General features: G+C 50.2%; 1 protein-coding gene across 2 annotated transcripts in view; it reads right to left on the bottom strand.

The window, feature by feature from the left end:
- The window catches only part of SEZ6L (seizure related 6 homolog like), a 163,902-nt gene that overhangs the window by 20,970 nt on the left and 127,163 nt on the right, over positions 1–15,769 (bottom strand). For both annotated transcript variants that reach the window (XM_038373708.2, XM_038373709.2), the window contains exons 10-12: positions 3,101–3,297; positions 1,082–1,276; positions 535–726 (exon numbers count right to left, since the gene is read on the bottom strand). In XM_038373708.2, the coding sequence (XP_038229636.1) occupies positions 535–726; positions 1,082–1,276; positions 3,101–3,297 (584 nt within the window). The remainder of the gene's footprint in view (positions 1–534; positions 727–1,081; positions 1,277–3,100; positions 3,298–15,769) is intronic.

The raw sequence follows: 15,769 nt of genomic DNA, 5'->3' as shown, positions 1-15,769 counted from the left end.
TCAGCAGCGGGGCTGCTGCAGAGAGACCTGCTATCAGGGGTGTTTCTATTACACTGCTGCTCGTCAGCCTCTTTAATGAGCTTTTACTTATCCTCTCCTTCTAGACCTGGTTATTTGAATTGTTATTAACTGCTTTGAATTGCTGGTGTGGAGGAAGGGATGCTTCAAACTTCCGGCAACAAAGAAAAGGCCTGCTGGATGGATGGGATCAGTGCAGCCCACATGGTATCTGCTGTACAGCATCTGTGGCTATCGTGGGGAGAACATCCCTAAAGATCTAGCTGTTGAAAGGAGGAAAAAGCCTGGAGGAAACTGGAAGTGAAAGAATAGGAACGATTGTTTCTGATGACTGGCTCAGTATGTCTGCTACTGACTGTCTGCTGGGATGCTGGGCACATTCGCTGCTTGCTCCAGGCGGTTCTGAATTTCCAATGGGAAACTTGCAAATCAATTCAGATAACAAGGAATAAAGTAAAACGGCAGCCGCGAGAAGAGAAATAATTGCAACACCATAGAGAACTGAGCCCAACTTACAGACACAGTGCGGTAGCCTTGATGTCCAGATTGGAGTTCCTGTTTCACGGCTGTAACACGTCAGAAGGGAACTTCCTTCCAGTACAAAGCCTGGGTTACACGTGTATTGAATGGTGGTTCCAACCAGCAGCACTGGATCAGAAATTAAACGTGCCGAGTGGTCCACTTCCCCAGGGTCTGTGCAGTACATAACTAGAGACAAACAGGTTCTGTGACTCCTCACAGGAACATGACATAGGACAAGCAGCAAAATAGGAAGGCAGGCAGTGGGGGGCAGATAAACAGATCAGTAGCCCTGAAATGCACTGGTGTGGAGTCCACTGCAAAGTCACGTGAAGGAGGTTGGAAAATGCTTTGTTCGGCATGTGTTCAGCACCACCGAGTCCCATTTCACATGCACCCTGACGTTTAATGGGTCTGGTCCAGAGTCCAGAGACGTCAAAGGAAAGCTCCCCATTGATCTGAATGGGCTTTGGACCTGGCTGACTGTGTCCATGAACCCAGCAATACTAAGCAATGTGTGTGTGGTGGGGGGATGTTGTCTTACTTTTTTCACAAAACGGAGGGTCGCTGCTCCAGGTGAGGTCCCACCGGCAGGTGAGCGTGTCACTTCCGACGATGTCATATCCTGGATCACACTGGTAGGTGATCTTGGCCCCCCTCACTAGTGCTGTGTGTGATGTGGTCTTCCACCCATTCTGAATTTCAGGCAGGTCTGAACATGAGTCGTTCCTTGAGACCTCTGTAGCCACAGAAAGATGCTGGCTAGTACTGAAAAATCGGTGCAGATTACCCCCTGGCCTGCCTGCCTGCTTGCTTCCTCTCCAACAGCGGGTGACCTTTCTAGGCGCTGCACAAGGTGCCTGGAGCGTGGTTATTTGATTTACAAAGTGAAGCTGATGACTCAGAAGCCTTCAAGCTCTGAATGTGAAAAGCACACAGCTGGCCCCTTGCTAGCCCTGGCTGTGCTGGTGCCACACAGTCCGTATCCCAGTCTGCAGCAGGAGCGTCACAGCACAGTGTGATCTGCACAGCACCGGCTTAGGGCTGGGTTTAGAGGCTTCAAAAATCCCGCTAGACCCTCGCCATTTTCAGAAATGGGTGGCGCTTCCTAAGCATCCCTTCGCTGCCCAGCAAGCGGTGAGCCTGGGCTGTTACATCTGACTGTTGCTGCCTGAAAGCACCCTTCTGTTCGGGTTAGAAACTAATTCTGTCCCATTGTTAACGAGGAGTTTAAATACCCTCCTGGACCCAGATTCCAAAGGACGGGAAGTATAATGCCCTGGGCTGGCCATGGGGAGTTCCCGACTAACCAAAACCGCCTGGTACATTTGCCTTGATTTGGATGCTAAACACAGTTTGTCAGCATTAGAATCATTTTAGCAGAAGCCAGTTGCAAATTTGATTTTTTACACATCCTATTAAAGCAGCACTGTCTGAGCACAGTATTTACAGTTCAGGGCTAATTTGCTCCAGCATATTTTTTCCTGCCCTCTATGTTTCTAAAATCTGTGACTTTAAAACACTCATAAACTGATAGCTGCGTCCACAGATGGGGTGGTGCTTTACGGAAGGGGCCCTGCAGATTTCAGCTGACCTGCACTGCATCTTATTCTCTGACTGCTGTAATAGTGCATGCAGTACATGCGGGTGAAAAGGAGAAATGCTCGCTGGGCACCACTGTCAACTCCTGGGGGGTGCCAGGCTCTCTGCATGCATGCAAGCCAGGTGCTCTGCGTGTGTGCAAGCCGGGCGCTCTGCGTGTGCACAAACTGGGCTCTGGATGCAGCTGGAGCATTGCAATGCACTTATTGTACTGGGTAGCCCAGCACCAGTCTGGGTCAGTGTTGAGGGACCAATGGATGAGTCTGACCAAAGCTCTCCTACAGCCATGCTAATGCAACCCACCCCTGTGCAGTGGGTCAGCCCCAGGCCATACATCGGGGAAGCCAGGAGGACACTAGCTGGCATGTGCAGAATGAGTGAGTTAGAGGGATCCTGTCCCAAGGTGCCTTTTAAACAGAAGGTGAGATGCGTGACCTGCCCCAGCTAAGGCCAAGAGGCCAGGCTATCCCCACGGAGCTGTCAGTCAGCATCAAGCACCTCCCATCCCCAATCCCGAGGCAGCGAGCATCACTCTGGCCTTTCCCCATGGCCCTTGGTAGCACTGTCTGGTCCAGCCCAGGGGGGCCTGCAGGGCTGGAGGATGCTGCAAGGGCTGGCAGAAGTCCAGGGACAGTAGACACTGAGGGCTGTAGCTGGTGCCCATTGCCTGAGGGATGTAGGTAATAGTGGCTACTGGTTTCAGAGGAGCACAAGGAACCTCTGCTGCTCTAACAGCCTGCCCAGGACTAGTGCATGGCGTCGGCTGAGCTGAACCGGAGTCTTGGGCCCATTGGCTGCGCTGGGTGAGGTAGCTAAGCATCGGAAAACCTGCATCCCCTCACTCACAGCCCCAAATTCTGAGTTAGAATTCACTGAGTTGCGGCCCTGGCAGATGCCGCACCCAGATGCAACGTGTCCAGCCTCACTGCCCCAAGAGCAGATCGCAGTGCAGTGCACCTACCTATGTAGTTCATGATGAATCCCTGCCCCTTCCCAAAGATGAGGCCCGCGGGGTCAGAGTGGAACTGGATGGTGAGGTCGGGGGTGGAGGAGTAGAGCTTCTGGGGGCCACTGCTGCCGACGTACTGCCCCAGGATACGGGCAGTGAGCTCGTCCCCGTCATAAATGGTCAGGATGTCGCTGTTGCTCAGGTTCAGGCTGGGAAGGGAAGCACAAATAGGAGCCTGGTCAGACCGGGTGCCCAGGGGAATCCAGCCGGCATGTTACTGAGTCAGACTCAAGGGACGTGGGTAATGGACCCCGCCAGTTCCAGGCCGTGACCCCACCAAACATGTCCATGAGGCCCGTAGCCACCCCCCAGCAGACTCACCTCACGTGTTCCACGCCCAGGACTTGGGTATGGAAGTGAAGTGTGGTGTGTGCAGACCCAATGTTCTGATGAGTGCCCGGAGACATCTCTGCTTCTGGAGGACTCCGCAGACAGAGGGGAATGGCTTGTACAGTGGCCTGCTATCATCTGAATTAACACAGGGGCCGATCCGGCGCTAGTGAGCAGAGCGTGGGACAGGGAGCAATGCTCTTTGTATTGCAGAGCTGCGGTGGACCTGAAAGCCTGCAGCCTGTGCCCATGGCTGTATGGTGCACGGACAGCACGAGGGGGCTGATTTCTAACTGGACGAAGCATAGAACATGCCTGTGTCTTCGGGCTTTTTCATAGTGGTGCCATGAGCAACCGTCAACCCTCTTCACCCATTGCCGGCGTTGGCCGCCTTTTGATAGGACAGCTGGATTTCCCACAACTTAATTGAACTGAATTCTTTGTTGCTTTTGTACGGCAGAAAGCTCAGTGCTATGGAACATGGAAATGAGATAATTGGCTCCTTCTCTGAAGCCGAATGAGGTGTCTCTGCTCGGCATACCTGTTATCATGTCACAACATCCCATACCTCCGACGTTCTCGCTGGAACTGAAGCCTCACAGGTGGCTCTGGGACCAGTAGGGATCCGGGACCGGAACGAGGTGTGCAATAGGCAGTGTTACCTCCTAGCTAGCAGTGGCTTGCTGCAGGACTGCATCGGGGCCTCCTCTCAGCCTTCTTCTGGGTCAGTGTGTGCCTAGCTCTCATCCTGCTCCTGGGGCATTGCCTCCCTCTGTCACTGCTTTCTCCCTCCCTTTGCACAGCCAGCATCTGCTCCATCGCCCACCCTCTGACCACTCTGAATCTCCAGTTTTCCAGTGAAGAGAAGGAGAATCACTAGGAGGAGCTCGATCCTTGGGGCATGGTGGTTCTGACAGGCTGGTGCTGGTCTGGCCCTGGAACCAAGTGGCAGTGATGGCCAGGGGTCACAGCCTGAGCTGGTGTAAATCAATGCAGCTCCACTGAATTCAGGGGCAATTTAAATCTGGTCCAGAAAGCGTGAGAGCAGGCATGGCCACCTGGAAAGATGTGCCAATACCACTGCATGCATCACCAAGCAAACAGGAAGGGGACTTTCAAAATTCCCAAGGAATTTAAGGGGTGGGGATGATGGTTGGTCACCTGAGGGCAGGGCAGTAGAGTTCAAACCGATGACCAGAGGCGAGAACAGGCATTGTGGGACACCTCCCAGAGGCCAATCACAGGCCAATGCAGCATAGCTTGATCCTTTTTCACTAAACAGCTGTAGCCCTGGCGCAGAGAGCCGCACACCTCTCATTGGGGTGCGTTTTTTTACAGTGCTGCAACTGTGCAGTGTCTGCGCACTCAGTGGCTTGGCAGTGTGTGCGCCTCGGGAGTTACAGCGCAGAAACGGGCCAGTGTAGACAAGGCTTTATTCCCGGGGCTCAGGCGTGTGTTTCTGAAGGACAAGCCTGTAAAATAGGCCAGAACGCACCACATAGCAGGTATTTTCCAAACCTCTCCCCAGGGCAGGAGACCCCCAGCTTTTCCATCCCCTCCCCAAATCACACAAGCGGAGCAGTGTGCTCCGGGGGGCTTTCAGTGGCAAAGTCTCCGTGTCTCTAGACAAGTCCATTGACAGACAGTCATTTGCCAAACAGGGTTCCTCCATCTCAGGGCTGTGAGAAGACCATAGCTTGGCCAGACTTTCCTCCCTGTTCCCCTTGGAGAGCACATGCCCCCAGGACAAAAGAGGGGGCTGTCAGGGCTGGTGGGAGAAATATTTGTAGTAGCCCCATGTTAGGATATCAGCAGCACATCGCTGCGTAGCTCAGAATCATGTCTCTCTCACCAACGGAAGCTGGTCCAGTGAAAGGTATCACCTCACCCACTTTGTCCTGCTAATATCCTAGGACAGACCCAGCCACAACTACACTGCACCCAGAGATAGAACAGGCACATAATCTGGTTGGCTAATGGGGTAGCTGGCCTATGGTACATGTGGCATGTAGTGGACATGAAATGATGCAAAACTAATAACAAAAGTCAAAAGACAAACTTATTTGTCTCCTACTAGTGATAATTGCCGCAGTGCCTGAAACGGCTTGGAGTGACTGGCCATTGGTAAACTCACAGCCCATCTAAAACACAGGAAATGCAGCATAGCTTGATCCTTTTTCACTAAACAGACCACAGCTGTGTGTGGGGCATGTTAATTCTGTGTCTGATGCATTCCAGCACTTCACACCTGGTGTGATGCTTCGCCATCTTGGGATTATGAATGGAGGGAGCAATTTCATGCAGCCCTTTGATGAGGATGGGGATGAATTTCTGAGTAAAGTCCATCCGACACAGGGTTCCACTGGAAAAGATACATTTGATCATTTCTCCCTTGTGTTTTACATATAAAATGGCTGAGGTATCAAAGTGAGAAAACTCTCACCAAATGATCACATTCTGCAGTGGGTACAGGAGCACGCCCCAGGTCAGCAGCCTGGCTCTTCCCAGGCAGAGGCTCCCACTTGGCTTTGAACAGACCGTGCACATCGCTGCATCCAAACAACGCTTTTGGCCAGTTCACTGCAGCGTCTAGATTGTCCTTGCCAGCAGAGTGCACTGCTCTTCCAGAGACTGAAATCTACTGGGAGGAAACAGGCTCTTGGAGGATGAGAAATCTGTGATGAACGTCACCAGCTAGGAGAAATTAAAATTCCATAGACTCCTTTGCAGAGAACAACAGGTCACCTGGCTACGCTCAGGGTTGCAGCTAAATCCTTGCAAATTCCTGTGTCTCCGAAGGTCCTTTGCTGGTCTGGCTCTCCTCTTCGCTTATCACTCAGCAGTCAACCCAGTATAACTGGCCAATCCTGTCTCCAGGTTAACAAGGGGTATGTGCGTCTGTATTCCTGCCAACCACACTACCCGCAAGGGAGACCAACACCAGGCCTGCCAAGCCCTCTTCCCAAAGACAGCCCAGCACCTCAGGCACCTGCGTGCTGGAGGACCAGGGAACACAGCAGATAGCAGGGTTCCTTGGCCTCTCAATCTCTGCTAATCGAGTGCTGCTTTGGATGGGACAAAGTGGAGCTGCTGTCTGTGGGATGCAGGGGCTGGGATTGCAGGGGAAATCAGAGGAACACATCACGCTGAGGGAGGATCTTCAGCCACCTCCTCATTTGGTGGCAGAGGCTCATGACTGATTGGCACTTGGAAGCCGAAGCCCCTCTCCTCTCCCCCAGTTCCAAGGCAAACGGGTGGGGAGGAAGGGAGCGCAGCTGTATCTGAGGATGAACAGAGACAGCTCGTCTCCCAAGCTGTCAGCCCAGGGCTGGGAAATCTCCTGCCAGGGCCAGCCTAAACAGAGATGAGCTGAGACGCACTAAGTGACAAATCAACCTGGGAGAAACTGATAAATAAATAGCAGCTTCTGCCTCCTCTGCCATGCTGTCAAAGCTTCAGATCAGTACCAACCAATTCTAGCTCTCCTCCACGGAGCAGCCGGCTCTCTTCAGAAAGACGCTCCCTGTGGTGCCCGGCTGGTGTTTTCACCAGGACTTTGCTTTTCCAGCTCCCATCTTTGGCGCTGGTTCTCCAGACACATGCAAGCCCTTTGTCCCAGTGGGACAGACTGAACTGGAAATGGAAGCTGCTCCTGCAAATGTCTAGTGGGTCTGTCCAGCTGGTGCCAGTTTTAAATGCCCAGCTATGGCTTAGTAGTTTGCTAAGCCATTCGCGATTCTCTTGGGGAACTCATGGAGCACGGGATAGAGCCCAGAGGACTGGAAAGGGCGAGTATAGCACTGCTCTATGAAAAGGGGAATAAGGACAATCCAGGGAATTACAGACCAGTCAGCTTCACTTCGGTACCGGAAAGATAATGGAGCAGATAATCAAACAATGGCTTTGTAAGCACCTAGCAGATAATAGGGCGATAAATAACAATCAACACGGATTTGTCAAGAACAGATTGTGTCAAACCAGCCTAACATCCTTCTTTGCCAGGATAACAAGCCTGGTGGGCAGTGGGGAAGGAGGAGTTGTGCTGTCTCTCAGCTTTAGTAAGTCTTTTGATAGCATCTCACAGCATGGACACCTCCAGGGAGAGGGGAGCCCAGGCAGGGTCAGGACATGGCAGTGCCCATATCCCCTGCACAGGCACACTGGGGAGAGAAAAGCTGCCCCTTTGCTAAAGTGGGGCAAAGGCTGTTGGGGAGTGCCCTGGTTTTACTACGCTTTCTCTTGCCCTATGTGGGCAGTGTCCCATCGCGGCTGCCACTCAGTCTTGTGCGGCTTTGCTTCGAGATGCAAATGCAAATGTCTGAGTAAGGTTCTTCGTGGAAGGCAACCAGCCATTCCCTGCAGAACGCTGGCACTCTGAGCAAATCTCTGCTTTCCAGCAAACACCATTGCCACGGTGACATTTCTGTTTGATTACTTCAAATTGTCTGGCCTCCGGTTCTGCCCCGCCCCAGTGCCCACAAAGCTGGGAAGGTGAATCAGGAGCCCTGCCTTGGGATTTTCACTGAAGGCTTTCAAACCGTTTTGACTCTAAGATAGCACTTGGTCTTCTGTGGGACCATCTCTGGGAATCCCCAAATAGCATCACAAGAGCTTCTCTCTGCATTGGCAGTATCCCCATGGCCGTGGCTCTCAGCACTGGCACTGCTTGCAGAGGAATCCCATCCTACTGTGTAGCCACCTGAATATGCAAAGAGGCTGCTGGCTTGTTTGTGTGCAGCATGAGGCAGTGGGGGGCCAATCCTACTTCACGTCTCTGTGGTCTCAGGGGCCATGGAATCCAATCCTCAGGACACAGCGAGTCTGGTGGAATCAGGCAGGAGAGTGGATGCATTTCATGCAGATGTGTTGATCCTACGAAAGAAAGAAAAGCCAGGACAAGGAAATTGGAGCTGGTTCCCACAGCTGAGCCTAGGAGGGACACAGGAGGAGAGGATTTTATCCCTCCTTCCATCCTCTGGTACCTTTCCCAGTTACATCATTTCAACAGATCCTCCAAAGACAATGTCTCCTTTGGGTCCGTCCTCTCCCTGTCACTTCTCCAGCCCAGGTGGAGGTTTCTCTCACTATTAATTTTCCTTCCTTTTAGCACCATAGCTACCACTGTGGGCAAGCGGCAGCGAGGAGATGGGATGTGCCTTTTGCCTCAGAGGTCACTATGGCTTATGGTCCTCCATTGCCCTGCCAGCGGCCGTGAAGGCTCCGAGTCACAGCCCTGTCTGTGGCAAGGTTATTCTGGCAGCCTGAGAAGGTGCCAGGTGCCCACCGTGCGCTCTGTCGGCAGCACATGGTGGCTGTGGGAAAAATAACTTGTGAGGGGAAATTCCGGACTGGTCTCCACACGTGCACTGATGGAGAGAGACCAGGGGAGCTCAGTGCCAGGTGCAGCTCACGCTGTGTTTTTATCAGCCGTGTTAGTGAAAGAGCCCAGGGACCCGCCTGAGACAGCAGCCCCTTGGCAAAGCAGCGTGCAGCCCTCCTGCCGTGCCAAAACAGGCCTGCCTCTCAGAGAGCTGCTGAGCACCCACAGTGCAGCACCTCCCAGGGCCAGGGTGCTGGGGTTCTCAGGCAGCCAGTCACATGGAGTCCAGGGGCCAATCAGGAAAGGGGCTGGGAGCTATTAGAAGAAAGTTAATTAGTGAGGGCATGTCCCCAAACCCATTGAAGGCAATGACAGTTTTTCCATTGACTTCAACAGACTTTGGATCAGGCTCATGACATCTGCACAGTGCTTTGAACATGTGAAGTCCAGTGTGAATACATACGTATGTGTATACACCCCCCCCCCCACGCACACAATAATAATAATTTCTATTTTCCTGTATAATGACAGGTTTCAGAGTAGCAGCCGTGTTAGTCTGTATTCGCAAAAAAGAAAAGGAGTACTTGTGGCACCTTAGAGACTAACAAATTTATTAGAGCATAAGCTTTCGTGAGCTACAGCATCCGATGAAGTGAGCTGTAGCTCACAAAAGCTTATGCTCTAATAAATTTGTTAGTCTCTAAGGTGCCACAAGTACTCCTTTTCTATTTTCCTGTAGACTCCCTTTCAATGGCCCCATCCGTCTTATCCGGGGCAATGTTTCTATGTGGCCTGCACCTGTTAAGTGCAGCCCACGTACAGGTTCAAACAATCCCACAGATTTAGCGTGTCACAAAAACTTGCTTGTCTCATTAACTGAGACTGGCCAGTTAGGCGCCCTGTGTCCCAAGGCAGCAAAAAGCGGCTGTGCTCAGACTGAAAAGGAGTACTTGTGGCACCTTAGAGACTAACAAATTTATTAGAGCATAAGCTTTCGTGAGCTACAGCTCACTTCATTGGATGCATTTGGTGGAAAAAACAGAGGGGAGATTGATATGCACACACAGAGAACATGAAACAATGGGTTTATCATACACACTGTAAGGAGAGTGATCACTTAAGATGAGCCATCTCCAGCAGCAGGGGGGAGAAGGAGGAAAACCTTTCATGGTGACAAGCAAGGTAGGCTTTTTCCAGCAGTTAACAAGAATATCTGTTGTTGTTTTTCCATCAAATGCATCCGATGAAGTGAGCTGTAGCTCACGAAAGCTTATGCTCTAATAAATTTGTTAGTCTCTAAGGTGCCACAAGTACTCCTTTTCTTTTTAAGAATATCTGAGGAACAGTGGGGGGTGGGGTGGGATGGGGGGGAGAAATAACATGGGGAAATAGTTTTACTTTGTGTAATGACTCATCCATTCCCAGTCTCTATTCAAGCCTAAGTTAATTGTATCCAGTTTGCAAATTAATTCCAATTCAGCAGTCTCTCCTTGGAGTCTGTTTTTGAATCTTTTTTGTTGAAGTTTAGCCACTCTTAGGTCTGTAATCGAGTGACCAGAGAGACTGAAGTGTTCTCCAACTGGTTTTTGAATGTTATAATTCTTGACGTCTGATTTGTGTCCATTCATTCTTTTACGTAGAGACTGTCCAGTTTGACCAATGTACATGGCAGAGGGGCATTGCTGGCACATGATGGCATATATCACATTGGTAGATGCGCAGGTGAACGAGCCTCTGATAGTGTGGCTGATGTGATTAGGCCCTATGATGGTGTCCCCTGAATAGATATGTGGACAGAGTTGGCAACGGGCTTTGTTGCAAGGGTAGGTTCCTGGGTTAGTGGTTCTGTTGTGTGGTGTGTGGTTGCTGGTAAGTATTTGCTTCAGATTGGGGGACTGTCTGTAAGCAAGGACTGGCCTGTCTCCCAAGATCTGTGAGAGTGATGGGTCATCCTTCAGGATAGGTTGTAGATCCTTGATGCGTTGGAGAGGTTTCAGTTGGGGGCTGAAGGTGATGGCTAGTGGCGTTCTGATATTTTCTTTGTTGGGCCTGTCCTGTAGTAGGTGACTTCTGGGTACTCTTCTGGCTCTGTCAATCTGTTTCTTCACTTCAGCAGGTGGGTATTGTAGTTGTAGGAATGCATGATAGAGATCTTGTAGGTATTTGTCTCTGTCTGAGGGGTTGGAGCAAATGCGGTTATAGCGTAGAGCTTGGCTGTAGACAATGGATCGTGTGGTATGATCTGGATGACACTATCAGAGGCACGTTCACCTGCGCATCTACCAATGTGATATATGCCATCATGTGCCAGCAATGCCCCTCTGGCATGTACATTGGTCAAACTGGACAGTCTCTACGTAAAAGAATAAATGGACACAAATCAGACGTCAAGAATTTTAACATTCAAAAACCAGTTGGAGAACACTTCAATCTCTCTGGTCACTCGATTACAGACCTAAGAGTGGCTATCCTTCAACAAAAAAGCTTCAAAAACAGACTCCAACGAGAGACTGCTGAATTGGAATTAATTTGCAAACTGGATACAATTAACTTAGGCTTAAATAGAGACTGGGAATGGATGAGTCATTACACAAAGTAAAACTATTTCCCCATGTTATTTCTCCCCCCCACCCCACCCCACCCCCCACTGTTCCTCAGATATTCTTGTTAACTGCTGGAAATAGCCTACCTTGCTTGTCACCATGAAAGGTTTTCCTCCTTCCCCCCCCCCCCCGCTGCTGGTGATGGCTTATCTTAAGTGATCACTCTCCTTACAGTGTGTATGATAAACCCATTGTTTCATGTTCTCTGTGTGTGTATATCAATCTCCCCTCTGTTTTTTCCACCAAATGCATCCGATGAAGTGAGCTGTAGCTCACGAAAGCTTATGCTCTAATAAATTTATTAGTTTCTAAGGTGCCACAAGTACTCCTTTTCTTTTTGCGAATACAGACTAACACGGCTGCTACTCTGAAACCTGTGCTCAGACTGTTAGCACAAACTGGAGAGCAGCCATCAGGAGAGATGGCCACACGCCACGCGGCGGAGCCACTGGCCCAGGGGCCTGTCCTTACGGCAAGGCCCGTTGCCAACTCTGTCCATGTGTCTGTTCAGGGGATACCATCGTAAGGCCTGGTCACGTCGGCCATGCTATCGGAGGCTCGTTCACCTGCGCATCTACCAATGTGATGTGTGCCGTCGTGTGCCGGCGATGCCCCTCTGCCATGTGCATTGGCCGGGCTGGACAGTCTCTATGTGGAGGAATGAATAGACGCGGGTCAGACGTCAAGAATTATGGCATTCGAGGACCGGTTGGAGAATGCTTCGGTCTCTCTGGTCACTCGATTGCGGGCCTGGGAGTGGCTATCCTTCAACGAAGGAGCTTCAAGGGCGGGCTCCGGCGACAGACTGCTGAATTGGGGTTGATTTGCAAACTGGATACAATTAACTTGGGCTTGAGTGGAGACTGGGAATGGATGAGTCATTGCGCAAAGTAAAACTATTTCCCCATGTTATTTCTCCCTCCCACCCCACCCCCCACTGTTCCTCTGATGTTCTTGTTGACTGCTGGAGTTAGCCTGCCTTGCTTGTCACCATGAAAGGTTTTCCTCCTTTCCCCGCCCTGCTGCTGGTGGTGGTTTGTCTTAAGTGATCGCTCTCCTTACAGTGTGTATGATAAACCCATTGTTTCAAGTTCTCTGTGTGTGTATATGGGTCTCTCCTCTGTTTTTTCCACCGGATGCGTCCGATGGGGTGGGCTGTGGCTCATGAAAGCTTATGCTCTAATAAATTTGTTAGTCTCTAAGGTGCCACAAGTACTCCTTTTCTTTTTGTGAATACAGACTAACACGGCTGCTACTCTGAAACCTGTCATCAGGAGAGAATTCCTCTATTACCCGCCTGCGAGCCAGGGCGAAGCAATGCTGGGGACACAGCTCCCTCAGAACCAGACTGATAGCCTGGTCATCAGTGCAGCCTCTGCCTCAGCCCCACCAGTGGGTCCCTGCTTCCGAATAGCAACCAGGCCTCTTTGTTAAACGGGAAGAATCCCTTAGATTTTCCTCTGGATTCCACTGTCTATTAATTAGAGTCAGTGATTACAGATGACTCTAATTTTAGGCCTGGCTTGACAAAGCCCTGGCTGGGGTGATTTAGTTGGGGATTGGTCCTGCCTTGAGCAGGGGGTTGGACTAGATGACCTCCTGAGGTCCCTTCCAACCCTGATCTTCTATAATTGTATGATTCTATGACATGCCCACTAGTGAGTGACCAGCACTAAAACTATTCCACTGCCGCACACTAGCAGCCAGGCCCCATTAACTGGGCCACACTGGGTGACACTAGCTGCTTTCTCTGGCTCTGAGGCTGCCTGCCTGCCCAGCTGTGCATGTCCTCACAAGGTAGGATCCCGTCCAGAGCATGTGTGTGTGTGTGTCACTGTATGTACAAAAAGAACAGGAGGACTTGTGGCACCTTAGAGACTAACACATTTATTTGAGCATGAGCTTTGTTTATTTATTTGAGAATTTATTTGATTTTAATTTATTAATTTATTTGAGAACTCCTTTTCTTTTTGCGAATACAGACTAACACGGCTGCTACTCTGAAACGTGTCTGTACGTACAAAGAGTGCCACCTAGTGGCACAGCCGTTAGGGTGTAGGGCTCATCAGTGGCTAGTTTTAGCAAAGCTGTGGTTCCATTACAAATGGCCTCTTGCCTGAGCAGCTCTTAACAGGCCAAGCAAACCCAGCAACGACATTAAGCCAGGCAGGAAAAACAGAAAAATCCCTCTGATGCCTCCCCATGAAACCCTGTCTTCCCAACTGTCTCCTTCATACACAATCCAGATTTGCTCTGGGCTTCCATTCCTCAAACCGGAGAGGGTCCCACTGTGACGACTTCCTGACAAAAAGAAAAGGAGTACTTGTGGCACCTTAGAGACTAACAAATTTATTAGAGCATAAGCTTTCGTGAGCTACAGCTCACTTCATCGGATGCATTTGGTGGAAAAAAACAGAGGAGAGATTTATATACACACACACAGAGAACATGAAACAATGGGTTTATCATACACACTGTAAGGAGAGTGATCACTTAAGATAAGCCATCACCAACAGCAGGGGGGGGAAGGAGGAAAACCTTTCATGGTGACAAGCAGGTAGGCTAATTCCAGCAGTTAACAAGAATATCAGAGGAACAGGGGGGGGTGGGGTGGGAGGGAGAAATACCATGGGGAAATAGTTTTACTTTGTGTAATGACTCATCCATTCCCAGTCTCTATTCAAGCCTAAGTTAATTGTATCCAGTTTGCAAATTAATTCCAATTCAGCAGTCTCTCGTTGGAGTCTGTTTTTGAAGCTTTTTTGTTGAAGTATAGCCACTCTTAGGTCTGTGATCGAGTGACCAGAGAGATTGAAGTGTTCTCCAACTGGTTTTTGAATGTTATAATTCTTGACGTCCTGACAAAGACATTCACACCAATGCTTGCCTCTCTAGTGTGTATTCAGCCCCAGAAACAATCACTGTAACAATGGTGCATAAGGCAAGCAAACTGAAAAGCAAACTCCCCGCACACTGAGGTTCATGCACATTGGGCGCCTCCAGTGATTCTGACACTACTTGCTTTGACTTAGCTGTGAAACAGGTCAAGGATTTGTAGGCAGTGTGATGAGTGGGAGTCTGTCCTGGCACTTAGCTTAATAGCAGAGCTCTCATCTAGAAATGCTGGGAGCCCAGTTTCTAGGCCAGAGCTCTGTACTGAGCCTGGAAATTGATGTAGTTATTGGCATACGCGCTTGTTTGCTTATTGAAATATGTCATGCTCTGCTGAAGGGTGCATGCCACACAACACTGTCTCGTTGGCTCTGTCAGTTGAGTGATCAAGTGGGAGTCACACCACAGCTCAGGGGCTCAGACTTGGTGGTTTTTAAAGCATCAAACACAATTCCTTACAGAGCTGGAGCTGTGCAGAACATCCCCGAGAGGCATGCAGGGTCACCGCTGCCTCACTGGCTTTGGCAGTATGCCCTTACCAGCTGGGGCAGCCATGGGGTGGGGAGCTGTGTAGACAGGATGCCATTTGTAGGCTGTAGGCTGTGCTCTGTCTCACAAAGTTACACAGAGTTCTTGGAATTTTTGTCCTAGACAATAAGCACCTTAAGAAAATATTAGCTGCCATGGAATTATGCTGTTTCTAATGCCTGGACCTCATCAAGTTCCCATTCAAAGATAATGTCCTGGGGTTTAATTACAGCCACAGGTGGGAGTGCCCGTGACGGCACCCCTACTAACTAGGGCTACCATCAAACTACATGTCTGAGGGTCAGAGCCGGTGGGGAGCCTCAGAGCACGCTGGGAGAAGAATACAGGAAATAATGCAAGGTAGTGTGTAGCTTTGGACTGCCCTGGATAAGCATGTTAACATGGGGTTCATTCATGGCAGAGACTGGCTTCAGTCCCCAGCTTTTCTGTCTTTAATAAAACCTTTCCCCTGTTTTGGGGAACACTTCCTGGGTCCGCCTGAAAGAGAAGTAAAAGCTGTTTGCAAACAGGATGGAAGGGATCATTATATCAGTGAATGGCCACGCAGGCTTCTAAATCCGGAAGCAGGTCTGCAGAAAGACAGGCCGAACTGGCCCATTCTCCACACAATAAACACACCTGTATGTGTATGTGCATAGGTGTATGCGTGAGATGTTTTATTACATATTCCCACTTCACTCTTTTTCAAAAATAAGCTTGCTCTCTTTAAGTTCCCATCAAAGTCTTGGTTGTCTCTGAGCTAAGTGACCAAGTGAGACATGCACAGAGCCAAGGAATGACTTGCAGAACAGGCACATACAAAGACATCCAGCCCAGTCACACTTTCTCACAGGCTAGAGTAGACCATTGAGCAACTGAATGACAGACGTCTTTCCAACCTGTGTCAGTCTCCCTCTGCTCCCAGGAACCATCCAGTATGTTCCCACC

This window comes from Dermochelys coriacea, chromosome 15, assembly GCF_009764565.3.
Source record: "Dermochelys coriacea isolate rDerCor1 chromosome 15, rDerCor1.pri.v4, whole genome shotgun sequence".
NCBI classification, from domain to species: Eukaryota; Metazoa; Chordata; order Testudines; family Dermochelyidae; genus Dermochelys; species Dermochelys coriacea.
Note: the sequence above shows the minus strand (reverse complement) of the source record. Positions and strands in the feature narration are given on the sequence as shown.